Source organism: Anas platyrhynchos, chromosome 1, assembly GCF_047663525.1.
Source record: "Anas platyrhynchos isolate ZD024472 breed Pekin duck chromosome 1, IASCAAS_PekinDuck_T2T, whole genome shotgun sequence".
NCBI classification, from domain to species: Eukaryota; Metazoa; Chordata; class Aves; order Anseriformes; family Anatidae; genus Anas; species Anas platyrhynchos.
The window spans coordinates 24,642,094-24,659,306 of NC_092587.1; the positions used below are offsets into that span (position 1 = coordinate 24,642,094).

Here is a 17,213-nt window from a genome sequence, read left to right on the forward strand (position 1 = left end):
TCTTAATCTTTTACCAAAGATAATTTATTATCCATAATCACATTTTCTTATTCATCTACTTTTCCCTAGTATGAATTTAAAATGATTACCTTCTTCATTAAAAATACTGTGACACAAGCCTGCTTTCATTTTTTTTTTTTTAGATAAAACCTGTATTTTCTGCATGTGCTCCTGATACTAATAATCCAAACTCGATTTCCTTGATATTATTTGCAGTCATGCGGTGAAATACTATTTTTTTTTCTCTCTCTCTCCTTCCCTCTACATGTGTTTGGAAAGATTTCAAGGAAAACTACCATGAAACTCCATGAAAACTACCCTGACAGCCCAACGAGAATCCTAGTACTATGAAAAAAAAAAATCTTTACTCCAAATGGAACATTTTTTTTTTTTTAGTAGTGGAAGGAAGGAGGGTGTGAAAAGGAGCAATACTTTCGTTTCTGTTCAGCACTGCTGCATAAAAGAGCCACACAAAAACAACAAAAAGAAATTTTCTGTGAAAGGAAATCTACAACCTATACCCAAAATAAACAAGATGGAATGAAAAATCCAGAATCTTTCCATTATATTAACAGTCAAGTGTAGTAACTTTAACAGGGTCCCATTTAAATACAAGCTGATTCTGTGCTACAATATGTACAATGCTCAACTATCAGGTCTTCAGGATCCAAACATTTATTGGCCTCCATTTAGGCTTCCTAACATGATATTCCCTGTTAACCTCCAGGGATTCTACAGCTGGATGAACTATTTATCCCTTTACGTCTTTGCTGCACCATGTGTTGGCTTGTACATGAACATCACTGTCCAGGAAAGAATATGGCAGGAATTCCTCATGCAAACTTTGCTATATTCCTTTGAGATCATTTCAGGAACAACCCGTTTCTTTTTTGACAAATGCACAGAAAACATTAATTCGAGGAGTTGAGGTTGTTTTATTTTAACACCTAATACAATCCAAATTTAAAGGATTACTTGCACAAAAAAATAAACACATTTGGTATAAAAATTTATCATCACTTTAACACCTTTTTTTCCTCTTATGGCCTGCACCTTCTCTGGAGCAGAAACATATAAAGACTAATGGCACAAGTTTGTTTTATCCTACAGCATTTTTTGTTTTGTTTTTACATACTCAAGTACCCTAGAGGACAACAGCCCGCTGTATACAAGAACCATTTTCTTCAGCCTGCTGAATTAAGTTTCATAAAGAACCAAAGCTATAAAGGCATTTTAAAAACCATTGTCTTATATTTTTTTTTTTTAAGAAGCAATGACTTTCTGCACCATTTATATACATAGTGTTACATAACAGCTCTTGAGTACAGTACATGCAGCAGAATATATCTGTTGAATATAAAACATACATTTAAAATCTTGACTTATCAGAATTTTGAAGATTGAGTAATTGTAGAATGCCCATTGCTTAGAGAAAATGGTTTGATAGTACAAATGTCTGCATATGTTGGCCACTGGCACAACCCAAGGCTCACTGGAATAGTATCTGTAGCACATCATTGTGCATAAACAATTTACTTACAATATTAAAACACAACCAGCAAAATCAATAGTTCAAGATCTTATGACTGCTATGTTAACCCTTGTTAAGTGGTTGCAAAGTGGGTAGGGGGAGAAACCCCCACCACAATTCCTCTAAAAAAAAAAAAAAAAAAAGATCTAGTATGCAATTTGTTTTCCAGATGAAGACATTTATTTATGTCTACTGCCTCTTCTTTTCATTGCAGCCGTACACTGTGGACAGTACCATTTCCCTTTTGGTGCTTCTGTCAGTCCAACACATCCATAATGGAACCACTCAATGGGGCACTACAAAAATAGAGAGAGAGAAGGTGTGGGATTTTGCTTTTTTCTTGAAACATCTATCACAAGTAAAATTCTATGAAAACAGAAGTGCTGGCAAAAAGCATAGATTCTGCCTTCCACAAAAAATAAAGGGAAAAAATGAGGGACTGAATTCCTCTTCTTTTCTAACATTTCTAAGTGACATAACAGTCATCACTCACTTCTGTTTGAATGCAGCAGTATCTCAGTAAGCACATGCTTACGCTGACATGTTCTTTTAAACCTTATTTGAATGGGATACATAGTACTAGTAGTGAAAGAGCTACAAATTCCCAGAAATAAGGAGTATTTTAAATACGTCAAACCTTCCCAGGAAAAGGTGTAGACTTCTAAGAGAATCTGAACTGTGGGGAGATAGATGTGGAGAAGTTTCCTAAAGAATGATTCAACTCACATGGACATTAATTCACATTGTACTTTTCACACAAACACTTAAGCTCTACTTCTGTTTAAATTTTTCCATAAAATTTTCTATGAACCTGACACTACCACTGTTTCTAATATCAACTGCAAACCTCTCTTTCTCTTCACTCTTTCACTGACTTTCTGCACGATTCCTTCAGTCTCAATATAAGTCATGAAAGAGGAAGTAAGAATAAAAAAATAAAGTAGTAAAAGTGAAATCCATAAGCATCAGAATATTCAAGTGGTATGTTTCCGATATTTAAAGAAAGTTTCAAGGTTGGAATGTTTTTTTTTTTTGTTTGTTTGTTTTAAATTTTAATCTGTTAATAGAAGGAAAAAAGTTACAAGTATGTAATTACAACGCTTAAGACTGTGAGCAGGGGATGAAATATTCAAGTTTGTTTAACGCAAAGGTTCAAAGTACAACTTCAATTTTTTGTATATGCTTTTTAAGCAAAAAAAGGTCTTTCAACCAGAAAAAAAAATACCAAGCGGCAGTTTTGTTTAGAACAGAAGAGCTTCACAAACTTAGAAGTTCTTAAAAGCAAGTTTCACAGGACTGAATACTCATTACACACAATAATTGAATCTTTTCATGCTTAACCAAGGAGAAATACATGGAACTTGTATGTGGCTGGGAAGAATAATATTAGAAACATATTTCCTTCTGTCTCTATTCGCTTCCACCTATCTTATATGTGATTTATTTACTTTTAACATCACTGGTAAGTCCAAGATGAGGTAGGGGACTTGAATGGTTTTTTGGGGGGGGAGGTTTGAAAGCAAACTAAAAATAAAAATCTTTACCGTTCTGTGTTTTCACTAATATTGAAAACTAGTAAGAAGCACACTACTGTAAAAACAATTCTAAAGAGAAGCAGTTCCTGTAAGCAAGTTACACACACAAGGACTCTCTTGTGAACATTCAGAATGTTGTTACTTACATCTTGGTTATCACAGCCTACCATTTCACCGTACGACACCTGGCATAAAAGAAAATAATTAAAAGCAATCAACATTTTAAAAGGGATGGAATTCAAAGCATTTTTATGTTTGGTATTTCCCTTGCACATATGGCAATTTCAAGCTCTATTTGAAACAATTAGATACCTTCACAAGAATCACAGAATTCTATAAAGTCTTAAAAAAATCCAATACTTGAAAGTATTTAAAATGCCTGTTCTTATTTTATACACAAGTGTCTTGTGCTCTGATTCAGTCTTTCAAGTTTCTAGGTGCCTTTTACAAAAATAGTATCTTTACCATCATTTATTTATTTTATAAAAGAAAAAGTAGAAGAAAACAAGCATTACTTTAACTTAGCATTTTAATTAAAGTCACTGTGAACTCGTTCAATTCTGAATTTAAAAGTTCCTGAAGTCTTTATTAAAAAACTCAGAACTCTTCAAGTATGGCATATCACAGGAAAGCTTTTAGTTTTAGCTTCAACAGTTGAATTCGTTTTTCGTATTACCGGTAAATAGATAAAAACATTCTGTTTATAGCTATTTATAGCACTGAAATTCTGCTCATTTAAAAAAAAAAATATCTGTTTATAAACAAACAGAGGAGAAAGTTCACCCACAGTGAAATAGTAAATCCAGTTATACTTCAGGCTGGAAGACATTCTTACCTGATTACAAATGCAGTAACGTGGCTCATTTGGATCATAGGTCCAGTCAACTTGGCTATTGGAATCAGACTCCGGTATTACTGCTGTTTGCTGAGACAGTTCTTGTGCCAGTGCAGATGAAGAAGAACACGACGACAGAGAGGATGAAGAGGATGATGATGAGGACTGCTGACTTGAGGATTTGTTGTTGTTTCTGGAAAAAAGAAAAAAACAGCATGCCATAATTTGAATTCATTTACTTCCAATTGGAATGTCCTGAAAGCAATTCTTTGCCAACTGAAGCACTGCAGTATGTAAATCCCAAAGTGGCATTCCCCTAACAGATTTCACTCAAGAACTGAGATGGTCAAACTGAATCTCTTTGGAAAAGTAACCCAGTCTTACCAGCTTGCTAGTACAAGATAAATTCAATTGATTAAAATAGCCTAAGAGCTTTAAGCTGTCAAAGAGTTTCAATGGATGCTTTTCTTCACAGAATTTTAATCGACAGATTTGGTGTCAAGTCTCCATCAAGAAAATATTACCGATAAAACAGGAATTTGCATATAAGTAATATGTCACGTCCAATAGAGAACAGTTTTTTGAAGATGACTGATCCCTATGCTAATCTCTACTCCAGCATCACCAATCGCTCCTCTGGAATAGCACCAGTATACAAATCCTATGCCTTTGCTTCTATGTCAGGTCAGACACCCAAGACATATGTAGATGAAAAATGTGTCTAAAAAATAAAATTACTAACTGAACAGTGAATGAACACAAATCTGTATGAAGAAAAAAAATGCAAGTCAGTTTAAAATGCTGCACACTCTGGGACAAACTCTTTCAAGCAAGAGACTAGAGTCCTGAAACGCTTTAAAAATTCCTCCTAATCAGAAATAAAATTAATTTAATTTTCTCTTAGATTGTCAGATGTCATAACGTGTTGTGATTATTTGTGAAGTGGCATGAAGAAAATCTCCAGATTTATTTCAAAACCATCTATAAAGCACTGCATAGTAATCCCCAACATTTACATTTAGGCCAAATCTTCTCTCCGAAAGAGGGAAAAATGAGAAAAGAAACTACAAAATGTAACAGACAAAAAAGCAAATCAGAAATCAGAACATTTAAAACCTTGAAGTGAGTTTGCTTAAATAAAAAGAGATGTGAGAGGAGAAAAAGAAGAAAGTCCTGTACAAAAAAAAAAAAAAAAAAAGACCAGCTGAGAATAACTACTTTCTGCTTCTTTTTTTCTCCCATTAATATTAAATACAAATTATTTCTAACACGGCCCATGACCTTCAAGGGAAAGTTTAGCTCTCTTAAAAGCATAACTGCAGTCAACAACAAAACCTACTTGCTTTTTCTGCCACTTCGTGAATCTGTGTTTGATGAACTTAATGTTTGTGTTAACGTAGATGCCAGAGCTGATGATGAATACCCAGTTGAATCTCTGGATAATGAAAATTCTCTTCCAAGCTGAAAATCATTGTTCTTAAATGCTTCATAGCTGGCTTTTAGACTGGATGTTCTTCTTCCTTCCTTCATCTAAAAGGAATACTCACAGTGTATCAGATTGCACAGGAGAGCTCTTATGTAAGACATACCAGGACGCTAACTATTATTCACACAGATTCATAAGTTATCCTTTTACAAAAGGATGTATGGTAAGTGGTAAAAATGGGTAAGAATATCCCAGAGGAAAACCTACAAAATAAGCTGTCCTTTTATGGAAGATGTAGAGGATGAAACTGTAGCATATAAACAATGATGATAATATGAAAACTGAATCACATCAGCTGAAAGTGATTGTAGAAGTTCAGATTAAAAAAAAAGTCTTTCTTCTTAATTAACAGTGGATGGCAGGCTGACAAGAATGTTTTGACATTACCTGTGCTGTGGCTTGCACTGCTTGAGCTGCTGCCATGGTAATAGCACCGGCCCCCGATCCTGAAGATAATGAGCCCAGGTTATATGATGCCAATGGTTGAGAAGAGTTTGTATTGTATGCATTGTTTGAAGAAGATGATGAACTATTGTTTCGACACCCTTGATGAACAGAACACATTGATGAAATTCAAAATGAAACTAAATTCCTCTGCATTTTAAGAAGAATTATATATGACAACCAGTGAAAGAATAGGAACTCCACTTATGCACCAGAGTTGTCCAATCACTTGGAAGAAAAAGATAAAAATATATATATAAAAAAATAATTTGACACAGGCAGTATTGGCTTAAAAAAAAAAGTTCCCTATCCTAATGTGCAAGGAAGCCTTTTAGACAGACAGTCCCCACATTCAGCTACTGAGTAATGGACCCGGCTGCCATGTCTATATAAACCTAATCTCAGTTGAAATAAGACTTTTTCCTCAATTGTCCCAGCAGTCAATAAGAATCAGAACGTACAACTTAACTGTTCCTAAAATAGCACAGTCTTAATTTCAAAAAAAAAAAAAAAAAAAAATCACAATTGTAATGAACCATAGATTTTCATGACCATCTACAGACTGGCACCTGTTCAAACATAGTTCCATTTTATTTGCCATCTCATGTGAAATTCCTTAAAAATGAATAAAGGGACTACAAAGGAGACTTCTTTACAACTAGCATTAAAACAGTATTAGATTCCAAAAACAAATGTAGTTTACTTACTATACCCCCTCATGATCTTTCGTTTTCAGAAAAGAAACTATCAAATATCCTCATTTTGAAAACGTACAGAAAGTTGTGGTTTGTTTTTATTCAAAAATCAAAAGGACTTCTCACCTGTTTTAAAAAACACAATACTCAAAACAATTTTATTTCATGACAGCTGAATGCCAGGTTGTACCAACCCTTAAAAGACGAATGAAAATTATTTTCCTACTTGGGAGATTAAGCCCATGTGGCTCTTTCCAAAAATAACACATAGATCTCTTATTTCTACCACTGGCTGAATGAAATGGTACTGCTATTGTCTTCCAAACAATGTAAATAAAAAGAAACAGTGAACATGCAGCTGTCAGGTGACAGTAAAGCTGATGAACTTCATGGAAAACACAGATGAGTAACAAGGCTTGCAATTTCTCACGTTTCAAATGACTGAATATCCTAAAGGAAAAGCTATGAACCTCTAATTTAAAAAAGAGAGGTTCACTAATATAATTTGATTTCTTTTCTCCCTCTAAAAATGTAGTAAAATCTAAAACAATTAAGATTACCTGGTGTATTTTCTTTAGAAGCATCTGAAGTAAGGGTAGATAGAAGAGCTTCAGATTTAAACTTCTTCTCAGGAACATGATCTGTTGCACTATGGTGAGAAGATGGATTGTGTTTCCTTTCTAAGTAGAACAAATGAAGGGAACTTAAAAGCAAAACTTTTTAAGCTTGAAAGTAAAACTGTAACTAAGACAATAAAACAGCACTTTCAACTAACTGCCTCCAGCAAAACCTTATTTCCTTCGTGCAGTTCTTCTGAATAGAAATCATCAATGCATTATAACATTTTTTTCCCCCGATGTTTGGAAGAAAATAATACAAGTTCAGAGTTTTTTTTTTTTTTAAACTTAATACTACTTGATGACTAGAGTAGGAAACCTTAAAAAGTAAACATAGGTTTAATCTCCAATACTCACTCTCTACTGGAGTGTGAGAATGGGCATGATGGTTATTCACAGGCTGTGAGGGTGTATCCAGCTCCAGAGACCCTAACAGGGAGGTAAAAAGGATAGAAAAGTTTAAAGTCACCACTGACACTTTTAACTTTCAGATATTAAAAGTCTTTACAATATTAATCAAATCACTACATAGTTACATTTATTTTAATCAGAAGGATTTTTGCCACAGTTCAAATCCTTCCCATAATAAAACCAGGAGAAATCAAGTAGAATCAGAGTACCCTGACTTGGAAGGGACCCGTAAGGATCACCGAGTCCAACTCTTGGCTCCACAAAGGAACACCCAAAAATCAGACCTTCTGTCTGAGAACGCTGGCCAAACACTCACAAACATAAGTCTGCAAACTTACCCAATATACCTTTGGGTCCTACATCCAAGTCATTTATGGGAACAGTAAAGCCCTAAAATGGAGGGAGCCCTACAGAACCCCAACAGTGAATGGCCACCAGCCTGACGCAACCCCATTTGCTATAACCCTCTGAGCCTGACACACCAGCCAATTGTTTGCACATCGCATTATATGTTTTTCTAGCTGTATGCTAGACATTTTGTCCAGAAGGATGCTAAGAGAAACACTATCAAAAGTTTTGCTGAAATCCAAAAAGATTACACCTACTGTCTTCCCTTGGTCATCTAAGTGGATATCATTGTCATAAAAGGAAATTAAGCTAGTTAAGCAGGACTTTCCATTTGTGAAGCCTTTTAAAACAAAGCAGTTTTAAAATGGAAATTGGTGACTGCTGCTGTGCAACTGTTGAAACACTGTTAAAATCAAGGCCAATAAGGAGAACCAAGAACATTGCTTCCAATATGCTACTTGTTCCAGTGAGTTGCACATAGGCTTGTAATGCTGCACCAGAAATACTGACAATCTGTGCTGATGTAAACTGAAAAAAAAGATCATAGCTACACTTATGAACATAAATGTCAAAGTGCAGTAACAGATAAACTGTATTAATGAGATAATCTCCCATCTTGTCACATTGACTCAAACCACGCAAACACTAGAAATATCCTTCAAGGTTTCAGATCAGCACCCAAATTCTCTAACATTCAAAATACAGTGTGGAAATCCAAAGAAGAAATAAAAGAAAAAACAAAATACAAAGGGTGGAGTGAGGGTGGGCAAATGCAAGTCTAAGAATAACCTATCTTGCAATATTACCCGCTCACCTCAATGATTACAACATAGGAGGGACTATGACCATAAATACCTATTAGAACAATAAACAACAACTTGTGTATCAATATTCAGCAAAGACTAGCTGCAAAACTAAGCATTTTACATTTATACAGAAGACAATTTAAGTAATTCACATCCATTTCTCCAAATCTGCAGTTCCTACATTTCTTCTTTACCTCTTTCTTTTTCAGTACTTTAAAAAAGTACTTGAGAGTCATTACAAAAACGTAGAAGTTACTCTAGAAGAGGTCAATAGCACAGAGGTATTTTGGCTGAGCTGACATTCGTCACATTATGAATTAGTCCACAGGCTGCCCTCTGGAGGAACCTCAATAATATGTATTTACTCTGAAAGCTAAGAATGTTAAGAGGCTTCTACTTTTCATCCTATTAAATAGTAAGTACCTGAAAGAAGTAATATGCTATATGGTACATTTATATTTCCAGTTTTGAAAATCCTACCTACCTCACCAAACAAATGCCCCACCTTAAGTTAGTATTAGATCGTAAAACTTCAGCTTGGATTCTGATTAAAATAAGGTAGTCCTTTTCTGCAGTTGTTAATTCATTAAAAAAACACTTACTTCACAGTTTTCTTTTTATGCCTGTTATTTTACAATAACAATTACAAACAAAATATCAAAAGAAACAGCTTTTATGGCAAATTTAAAGTTCAAAGAAAGAATATTTACTCCTAATTTCTTCACGTGATTTAGCTTACCTTTTACTAGCCTTGCTTATGAAGAAGAGTCACTGACTCTTCTGTGATTATGGAGCTAAATGAACTTTGAAATTCAAGAACACAGAAAACACAATCACATTTGAAGTTGACGTCTAAATGCTGACAGGTATAGAAAGGCTGGATTGTTCCACACCAAGCTGGCCACAGACCTGTCACATTATATCACATTTACATTCTGAATACTAGCTTTGCAATACTGCACTATTTGTTAAGCAAGAGGGTTTCTTCTCCAAAATACTTGACATTCCATGCCTCTAACTGGAACACCCACTTTCCTCAATGTGGTGGCAATCACTTTAAGAAATGGTACGCTTTCATCTGGGTGAGCAGGTGGCAGGCTTAGGTTGCAATACTTATCTAAATAACTATAGCATTACAAACAGGTTTAAAGAATTCTTTACCTTACTGTAGCAATTCACAAGTGCTCAGTGAAAAAAAGTTATTCTAATTTCTCAGTTGTATTTTGACTGTGCTGGTAAAAACCAAGGTTGGAACTAAAACCTGAGAATCACTGACAGATGAAAAGTATGTAGGTCAAAGTGTAATTTCAAAACAAGTGGAAATATTGCAGGCTACTAACAACTTTTTTGGTATTTTATTTTTGTAAAGTGATAGAAAATCCATCAAGAAAATTATGTATACTTACGTCTCTCTAGTATTTCTGTAATCCCAGCATTGTCTGCTTCAAGTTCCATTTTAAATTTAGCTAGTTCCTGGTCCAGTTTTCTTAAGTGACGGTCTACCTGTTTTTGAGACAAAGCAACAGTAAATAGAATCCAGTTCTGGAACTCAAATAGCAGACATAGATTAGAAGTGTAGATAAGTATTTCCCTTTCAGGGATCTTCTGCCATATAGCACTAACCACATATAGAAGAACACACAGAAGCGTAACTTGTTGTTCACCTACATTCCCCTAACTCAGCAGAGACACTAGATGTACTTGAACTAACACCAAAATGGGCTGTTGCTTCTAAGTTGCCCAGAGAATTACAGGACACAGCATGGCTGCATATTGGCCTAACAGCTTAGAAGCCCTCCTCTTACTGTAGGCAATGTTCCAAGACACAGTGTTAAGCATTTCTTTTGAGGAAAAAAAGGCTAAGAGCATTTGGGGATGTTGTGAGTATGGGTATAGAATGTGGAAAACAAAGAACAGTGTTATGATGTGTGTTTTTTCTTTAGAAGAGCTTGTGCTATGGGGAAATTACAGGATTCCTGAACAGCAATACTTGCATGTATGCCACTGTGCATCTCAGTAAGCATCAGTATTGAGTAGAAGGGTCTCTAAAATGAAAATATAAAGACTTATGGGCTTCTGAGTAAGGTATGATATGTTCTTGAGTACCAAAACTTAACATCAAAAAAATCTAAAGAAACACCATGTTTCAAATGTTTTCTACATCTGCAGTCATACAGCAGAATACTACACCTATATTTAAACTATTACAAATTGAACAAGTTTTTGCAGTTACCAGCTAACCAAGAGGGTAAATTACAACACTCCTTAGTATACTGAAGCAGAACCAAAGCAAAACAAGAAATACTTGCTACTATATGTCTACTATATTTTAAATCAGTAACTTGTAGGTTTTGTTCTCTGAGAAGGTGTAAAATAAATATTCTTAAAACTTTAAACGCACATACTACAAGGAAGAGTAACTTCCCTGTGGTGCTCTTCAAAAAAACAAAGAAATCCCCCAAAAGCATATGCTAATTTTAGAAATCTAAACTTTTTATTTCTGTACATTTTGCGTACAAACAACAAAATTTTTAGAAGTCAATAAAATACTAAATGTCTTTCACCAGCAAAAGGTTTGTGCACAAAGGTGATGTAACACAGGTACCCCAGCTTTAGTACTTATTGAAATGTTGAGAAGTCCTTAAGGCATTAATTCAGGTAATTCAGTACACGACTTCTGTCTACTTACCAAATCATATATTTGATTAGCCAGTTGTACTTTTTCGTCTGCATCTTCCAAAGCCTTATAATAATCCTGTTATAAAGAGAATGTTTTTAAATCATGAATGTAACCAAATTGCTTCAGTTATTTTAAGCTATTGTAACCCAGCACAAAATGTATGTTAAAAGTAGAAATTCAAGTAAGTTCTCAGAAAGACTGTGAAATTCTATTGTAAGCAACAATGGGCTAAATGCTAGATAAGAGCTCTATTAGGTATCAATTTTTTATTTGTGCCTTAGAAAACATGAAACTACAAGATGTGGACACTTCCCCTAGTAGTGATATTTCCATTTCACAAGCTGGTTCACTTCTAAAAAAGGACCGGTCTTGGATTTGTATGGACTCAATGTGAAATGATGATTTTTACTTCATATGGATCTTTAAAATCACTGCAGATACTACTGCCCTTCCAAATGATGCTACACAGTAGTGTGATGGGAGGCCTTTTCAACACTGTAGTTAAATATGGTAAGAAGTATATAATTTAACTTGTAGATGAATTAAAAAATAATTTGACTAAAGATGCAATTTTAAAATGTGCTCTGAACACTGAAAATCCATAGATAAGACTTCTGTAAGTTTGTGTAAGCATATTTTATCTTTAGTTTTAAACAGGCTTTTAAGTTTAAGCTTCTTAAGTGCCTTTTTATTTTGATTTCCACTGAAAAGTGCCTTGCTTATGTGAAAAATAACTGAAATCTTTATCCCACTAAAATCAAAAAAATATATATTTTTTTATTGTAGTGAAGTTAACGTTTTGATTTTCATTTTTTTTTTTTAATAAAGACATCTATTTGTATTAATTAAGGACGCAACCCTTGGCTTACTAAGGGGCTGAAGTAGCATGTGTAGGAGACTAGAGAGGATTTTTTTTCCTGACAAAGTGATGAACCACCTTGCTAACAGTACCACCAATGTCTAAGTGCTGAAGGATAAAACAAAACGAAAAACACATCCATCTTCTCACTCTTCTCTCCCTAATGCTACATATACCATATGTATACTATACACAAGGACATGGGCAGAGTCACAGACAATGCTGAAACTAAGCTTGAAAAATATCCTTTAAAAAACAAAAAGGCCAATTAACTTACACAGCTTCAAGTCACACAAGCAGGAACAAAATGTCTCAAGTTGAAAATTTAGTACCCAGCTTCTTCACTGCTTTGAGGTCCTAACATTTTTTTTTTTTGTAATAATAATAGCAAATACTGGCTAAAACTTGAGAGAAATGCCTGATCAAAGAAATCTTTCAGTCATTTTTCTCCTCTTAGGTAGTTCTATCCATCTCCTGTTAAAGCCCAGGGGAAGTCACAGCTCCGAACACTTCAGTAAGTCTCCATCAATGATAAACTATTTTTTCCTAAGGTTATCTTCTTTTTCAAAAGAAAAATGTGACCCACTCCTGTGATATCCTTACTTTTTTGATTGATGTCATTTGTTCTTCTCTCCATTCAGGTTTGTTTTTCTTTGCGTTCATAAAAAATTCATTTACCCTCTGCTCAAGCTGATCCATTGCATCTGTAGCACAGGAAAAGATTAAGATAATATTTATCTTCTAACATACAGAAACATTATAAAATAAAGTGGCATACTGCTCTTAAAGTTGACAGGACCAAGGCGTAAACTACTAGAGCAAAAAAGAACAAAACAAGTGACAGCAGACAGAGGAGGGAAATATTTACCTTAATTTCCAAGAAGCAGAATTGCATTCTGGTAAGATTCTCATCAAGGTTCTTGTGCTCTCCACATGGGACAGGCAGGCCTCCAAGTTCTAAAGGTTTTTTGTCCCTAAGAGCAGTGGTAGTGACTTAAAGCATGACCCAAACTCCTCACCCAGGGCTCTAGACTGCTGACTTTGGAACATTCTAGCCAGTTACAAACTGGGCAGGAAACAAAATGTTCTCCTGAGAAACAGTCAAATACAAAACCAAATAATTGGAAAAAAAAATTAGTGCCTCAAAAGGGTAGAGCAACCAAAGAGTCAAGTCACCACCTTTACCTCAAGGCCCTCTCCAGTAGTATTCAAGGAAGGGTAAGAGCAAACTGAAAATGCTCACAAGGGGTACTCCCACCCCTAGCCCCCATATGGTAGAACTGAGAAGAAAATGCACAGAGAGAGATACCATGAGATACCATGGACAGGATTCTCATTACATGTAGCTGAGAAATATCGTAAGGGGAACAAGTAACACAAATTTTCGAACATTTGTGATTGTAAGGAAGGAAAACATCAACTACAGGTTACTTGTTCGGTTATTGATTGAGACAAGAACAGAGATTTCTTTTCCTTTCACCCTTCTTCAAAACAAGCACCAAGTTTAATATTTCAGCAGCTGGACATGCATGTTGTATGTGCATGCAACAGCTTGCATATCTCCAAAAACAATCAGGTGCCCCAGTCAAACTAGCTTTGAGAGCCTGGCTAAGCTCACGATAAAGGGAAGTACTACCATTTTATTTTATTTTATTTTTTTTTAAGCAGGACTCTCAGCAATACAGTCCAGATAATAGTTTCACATTAAACATGACAATGCACTACCTACCTATGGAGTTCTGGCTCTGGGTGTAAAATACGTCTTAGAAACTAGCATTAAAACTGCCCCATATGATTGGAAGCGGAGGGAGGAGGTGGAATAATTAAGTAACTACTTCAAGAAACTCATGAATCCGCAAATATGATTAGTTAGTTCTTTGAAGCCAACAGAGCCTGAAGGTATTCTCAGTTTTGTAAAACCCACCAACTAGAACTAGTTGGTCATGTAAGTAATAACAACAGAAATCACACGTACTAAACAATCTACAATTTATTGATTTTACCTCTGCTGAGAATCTCCAGCATCAGAACCAACACATAACTAGTAACTTTAGACTGGAGAGAGCACAATTAATCCTAAACCAAAACAGTTGTGATGTAGACTCACAACATTATTTAGATTCAGACAAAGTAGTCAACAAACTTAGGTGTAAAACAGATTAGAAGTGGGAGAATCTTTATAGTGAGCATTTTCCGCTTTCACTGTGCTATTCTGAGGGAAGATTACGAAGACTGAACAGCAAGCAAGCAGCACACATTTTACATGGAAGCTTACAAAAGCTTTGTTCTTTGACCAAATGACTATAATTTTGTTCATAAAGCTGAAGGACAATGTGCTCTATCTCCTGTTACTAGAATGAAAACAGCCAGGTGATGATTATTATAATGGCTCCATAGACATGAGAATGAGAAACCTTTCCTCTTCTTATTAAGGAGGAATTTTGGTCTGTGTGAAATTGCCTAAGTGAAAACTTCCACAGAAATGTTTTTCTCCAGAAACATGGCAAAGGGGAATGCAGGTCATCTCGATCACATTATATGAAAGGTTATCTACAGTACACTTAAGTCCTGTGTTTTTTTTTTCCCCTCTCCTTAACCTAACCGTGATACTACATTCTGCCATACTAATTTCTTAGAACAGATTTCCCAAGATAATTGCCAGAAATTTTATTAGAACTGAGAACTTTTTATAGAGCTTGGTATTTTACCAGAGAGGGCTGGTAATCCATGACTTGTATTTAGGCAGAGAAAAACATTTTATACTCCACATGGAAATCTCTCAGTTGGAGCTCAAGAACCAAGCTGCAACTCAGATGCTCTTTGCTTTTCCCACAGCAGCCTTATCAGGACATACAGTTGACACCAGTCTGCTTATATTTCTTGAGATGACAAAAAGCAGCACCTGCCCCTTCAGAAATCTGTGTGGTCCAAACAGGACAGAATATAAAGCCAGCATTCACTCTTAACACACACACACACACACACACACACACATTTATCTCTCAATCAAGACTTCTGCAGGTTTCTGGCACATCATCACTTATCAAAGCACTGTTCTCAAGTGCTTCAGAGGCACTGAATCTTCACAGCAAGAAGTCACTCTTACATAGCACCACAATAGTCTATGGGTTCACATGTTGTATCCAACCTGCCTTCTGAAGAGAGGCAAGCCCATAAGTTTCATTAGGACTTTGGATGCCTTTTGTCTCACTGTGCAAGAATTACTGAAGTACCAAGGTCCAAGAAAACTTTCTCTAGGCCTAAGGTTGGTCTTTGCATACTATATTCTGTGTTACATGCCGCTTCCAATAAGCATTAAGAGTGATTTTTGCCACTTCCAGTTAAAGCAAAGGAAACGACACTGATGCAACCTTGCTGGTGCTGGTTGGCTCAGTGCTCGAACACACTTCAAGAAACTAAGAGTTTGCCTCTCTATTCAACAGAAGCCAATTTGTTTTATCTTATGTGGAACTATCTAAGTTGGTAGTTCCACCCCCTCAACAGTTACTTCAAGTGTTCTCGCTCATACAGGGCAATTGATCTGTTCTCATAACTTTTAAGTACAGAAGCCAATCCAATGCTTAAGCCATGGTATACAGAAAATCCTATATCCAGTTCAACATGTCACTAACCTATTACACTGAGCAGCTGGGTCCACTCAAATACCCAAGAGACCTCACCTCAAACTAGTATAAATTAAGCTATTGGTTTCAAGAACTGTGCTCCTACAGGGTAAAATATTGAAAGCATGGTGTTGCATTTTGTATTACTGTACAACATTCACTTGTTACTTCAGCCCTTACTCTTTCTCTCATTCTCCTTTATGAAAGTTCAAGCGTTCAGTGCTGACAATCTCTTGTACAAGTTTCATTAACAAAGACCTCAGCATCTCAGTTATAAATGAACGTATTAATTCTGCATTAAAACAACAGCAACACCTGAGTGTTACGGGACACAGGTCTCTGATGAGACTGTTAGTGAAGATCAAAAGGCAACACATCCTGAAATCTGTGTGAGGCGGCGTGTTGCATTGGGATCTGCGCAGATACGCACAACAGGATTTATAAAGAAATCATAAGCTGACTGTATGTTTGGTTAAGCATCGGCTACGGCACGAGAGCCTAAGCAAAAAGCTCCTCCGCATCCGATACGGTGAGGGGGGCTGGCTGGAAGGTTTCCGAAGCAGCGCACCGCTACCTGCTGAAAGAGTGGGGCAACAACTCCAGTTCCAAGCCACCACCACTGCTCTTCGGGACCGAAAACCTGCAGAGCTCGGGACGCGCCGCCCGCAACGCCCGCGGGAGCGGCACAAGCCCGGCAGCGCCGCTCCCCGGCTGGGTCCTAGCGCCGGGCCGGCTCCGCGACAGAGCCCGCGCCCAGCCCCGGCGGCTCGGGGCCCTCCGCAGCGCCGCCTCCCGCGGCCGGCAGCAGCCGGAGCCGGCGGCGGGGCCGGGCCAGGGCCGAGGGGAGCGGCGGGGGCCGGCTCGGCGCGGAGGAGGCGGGGAGGGGGCGGGACTCACGTACTCTGCACCTGCAGGTCCATCTCGCGCATCTCGGTGAACCTGTCGCGGAGATCCATGGGAAGCTGCTCGATCACTGCGGGCACACGGAGGGGGGGGGAGGAGGGGGGAGGCCGGTCAGGCAGGCAGGCTCCCGCCGCCGTGGGGGAGGGGGGGCGCCGCCGCTTCGCCGTTCGCGGCTCCCCTCCTCCCCGCTCCTCTCTTCTTCCTCCCTCCCGCTCCCGGCCGCTCGCCCCCGGCCCGCAGCCACTCACTCTCCAGGTAGTCCTCCAGATACAGCATGGCGGCGGCCGGGCCAGCGCCCAGGGGCTTCTCGCTCGCGGGGGCTCGTCCCTTCCAAGATGGCGCCGCCGCCAACAGCACCCGCCGCCCGACTCCGCGAAAACAACATTGGCGGCTGACGGCGCTCGCCCCGGCCGCGCCGCGATTGGCTGCCCGCGGCCGTG

At 37.5% G+C, this 17,213-nt stretch overlaps 1 protein-coding gene across 5 annotated transcripts; it reads right to left on the reverse strand.

Annotated features, from left to right (window-relative positions):
- Nucleotides 1-915: 915 nt before the first annotated feature.
- ING3 (inhibitor of growth family member 3) lies at nucleotides 916-17,213 on the reverse strand. 5 transcript variants are annotated; one of them, XM_038186936.2, is made up of 13 exons: nucleotides 17,022-17,061; nucleotides 16,772-16,843; nucleotides 13,116-13,221; nucleotides 12,851-12,951; nucleotides 11,398-11,463; nucleotides 10,115-10,211; nucleotides 7,501-7,572; nucleotides 7,087-7,206; nucleotides 5,775-5,932; nucleotides 5,241-5,431; nucleotides 3,902-4,094; nucleotides 3,213-3,251; nucleotides 916-1,827 (listed from the first exon to the last, which is right to left on the reverse strand). In XM_038186936.2, exons 4-13 carry the CDS (start codon nucleotides 12,944-12,946, stop codon nucleotides 1,711-1,713), a joined length of 1,149 nt encoding a protein of 382 aa, XP_038042864.1. In that variant the 5' UTR covers nucleotides 12,947-12,951; nucleotides 13,116-13,221; nucleotides 16,772-16,843; nucleotides 17,022-17,061; the 3' UTR covers nucleotides 916-1,710. The 5 variants fall into 5 exon arrangements, with proteins under 5 accessions (XP_038042864.1, XP_071889431.1, XP_071889428.1 ...); XM_072033330.1 differs by lacking the exon at nucleotides 13,116-13,221 and having other exon boundaries at nucleotides 5,775-5,833; nucleotides 16,779-16,843; nucleotides 17,022-17,213; XM_072033327.1 differs by lacking the exon at nucleotides 13,116-13,221 and having other exon boundaries at nucleotides 16,779-16,843; nucleotides 17,022-17,210.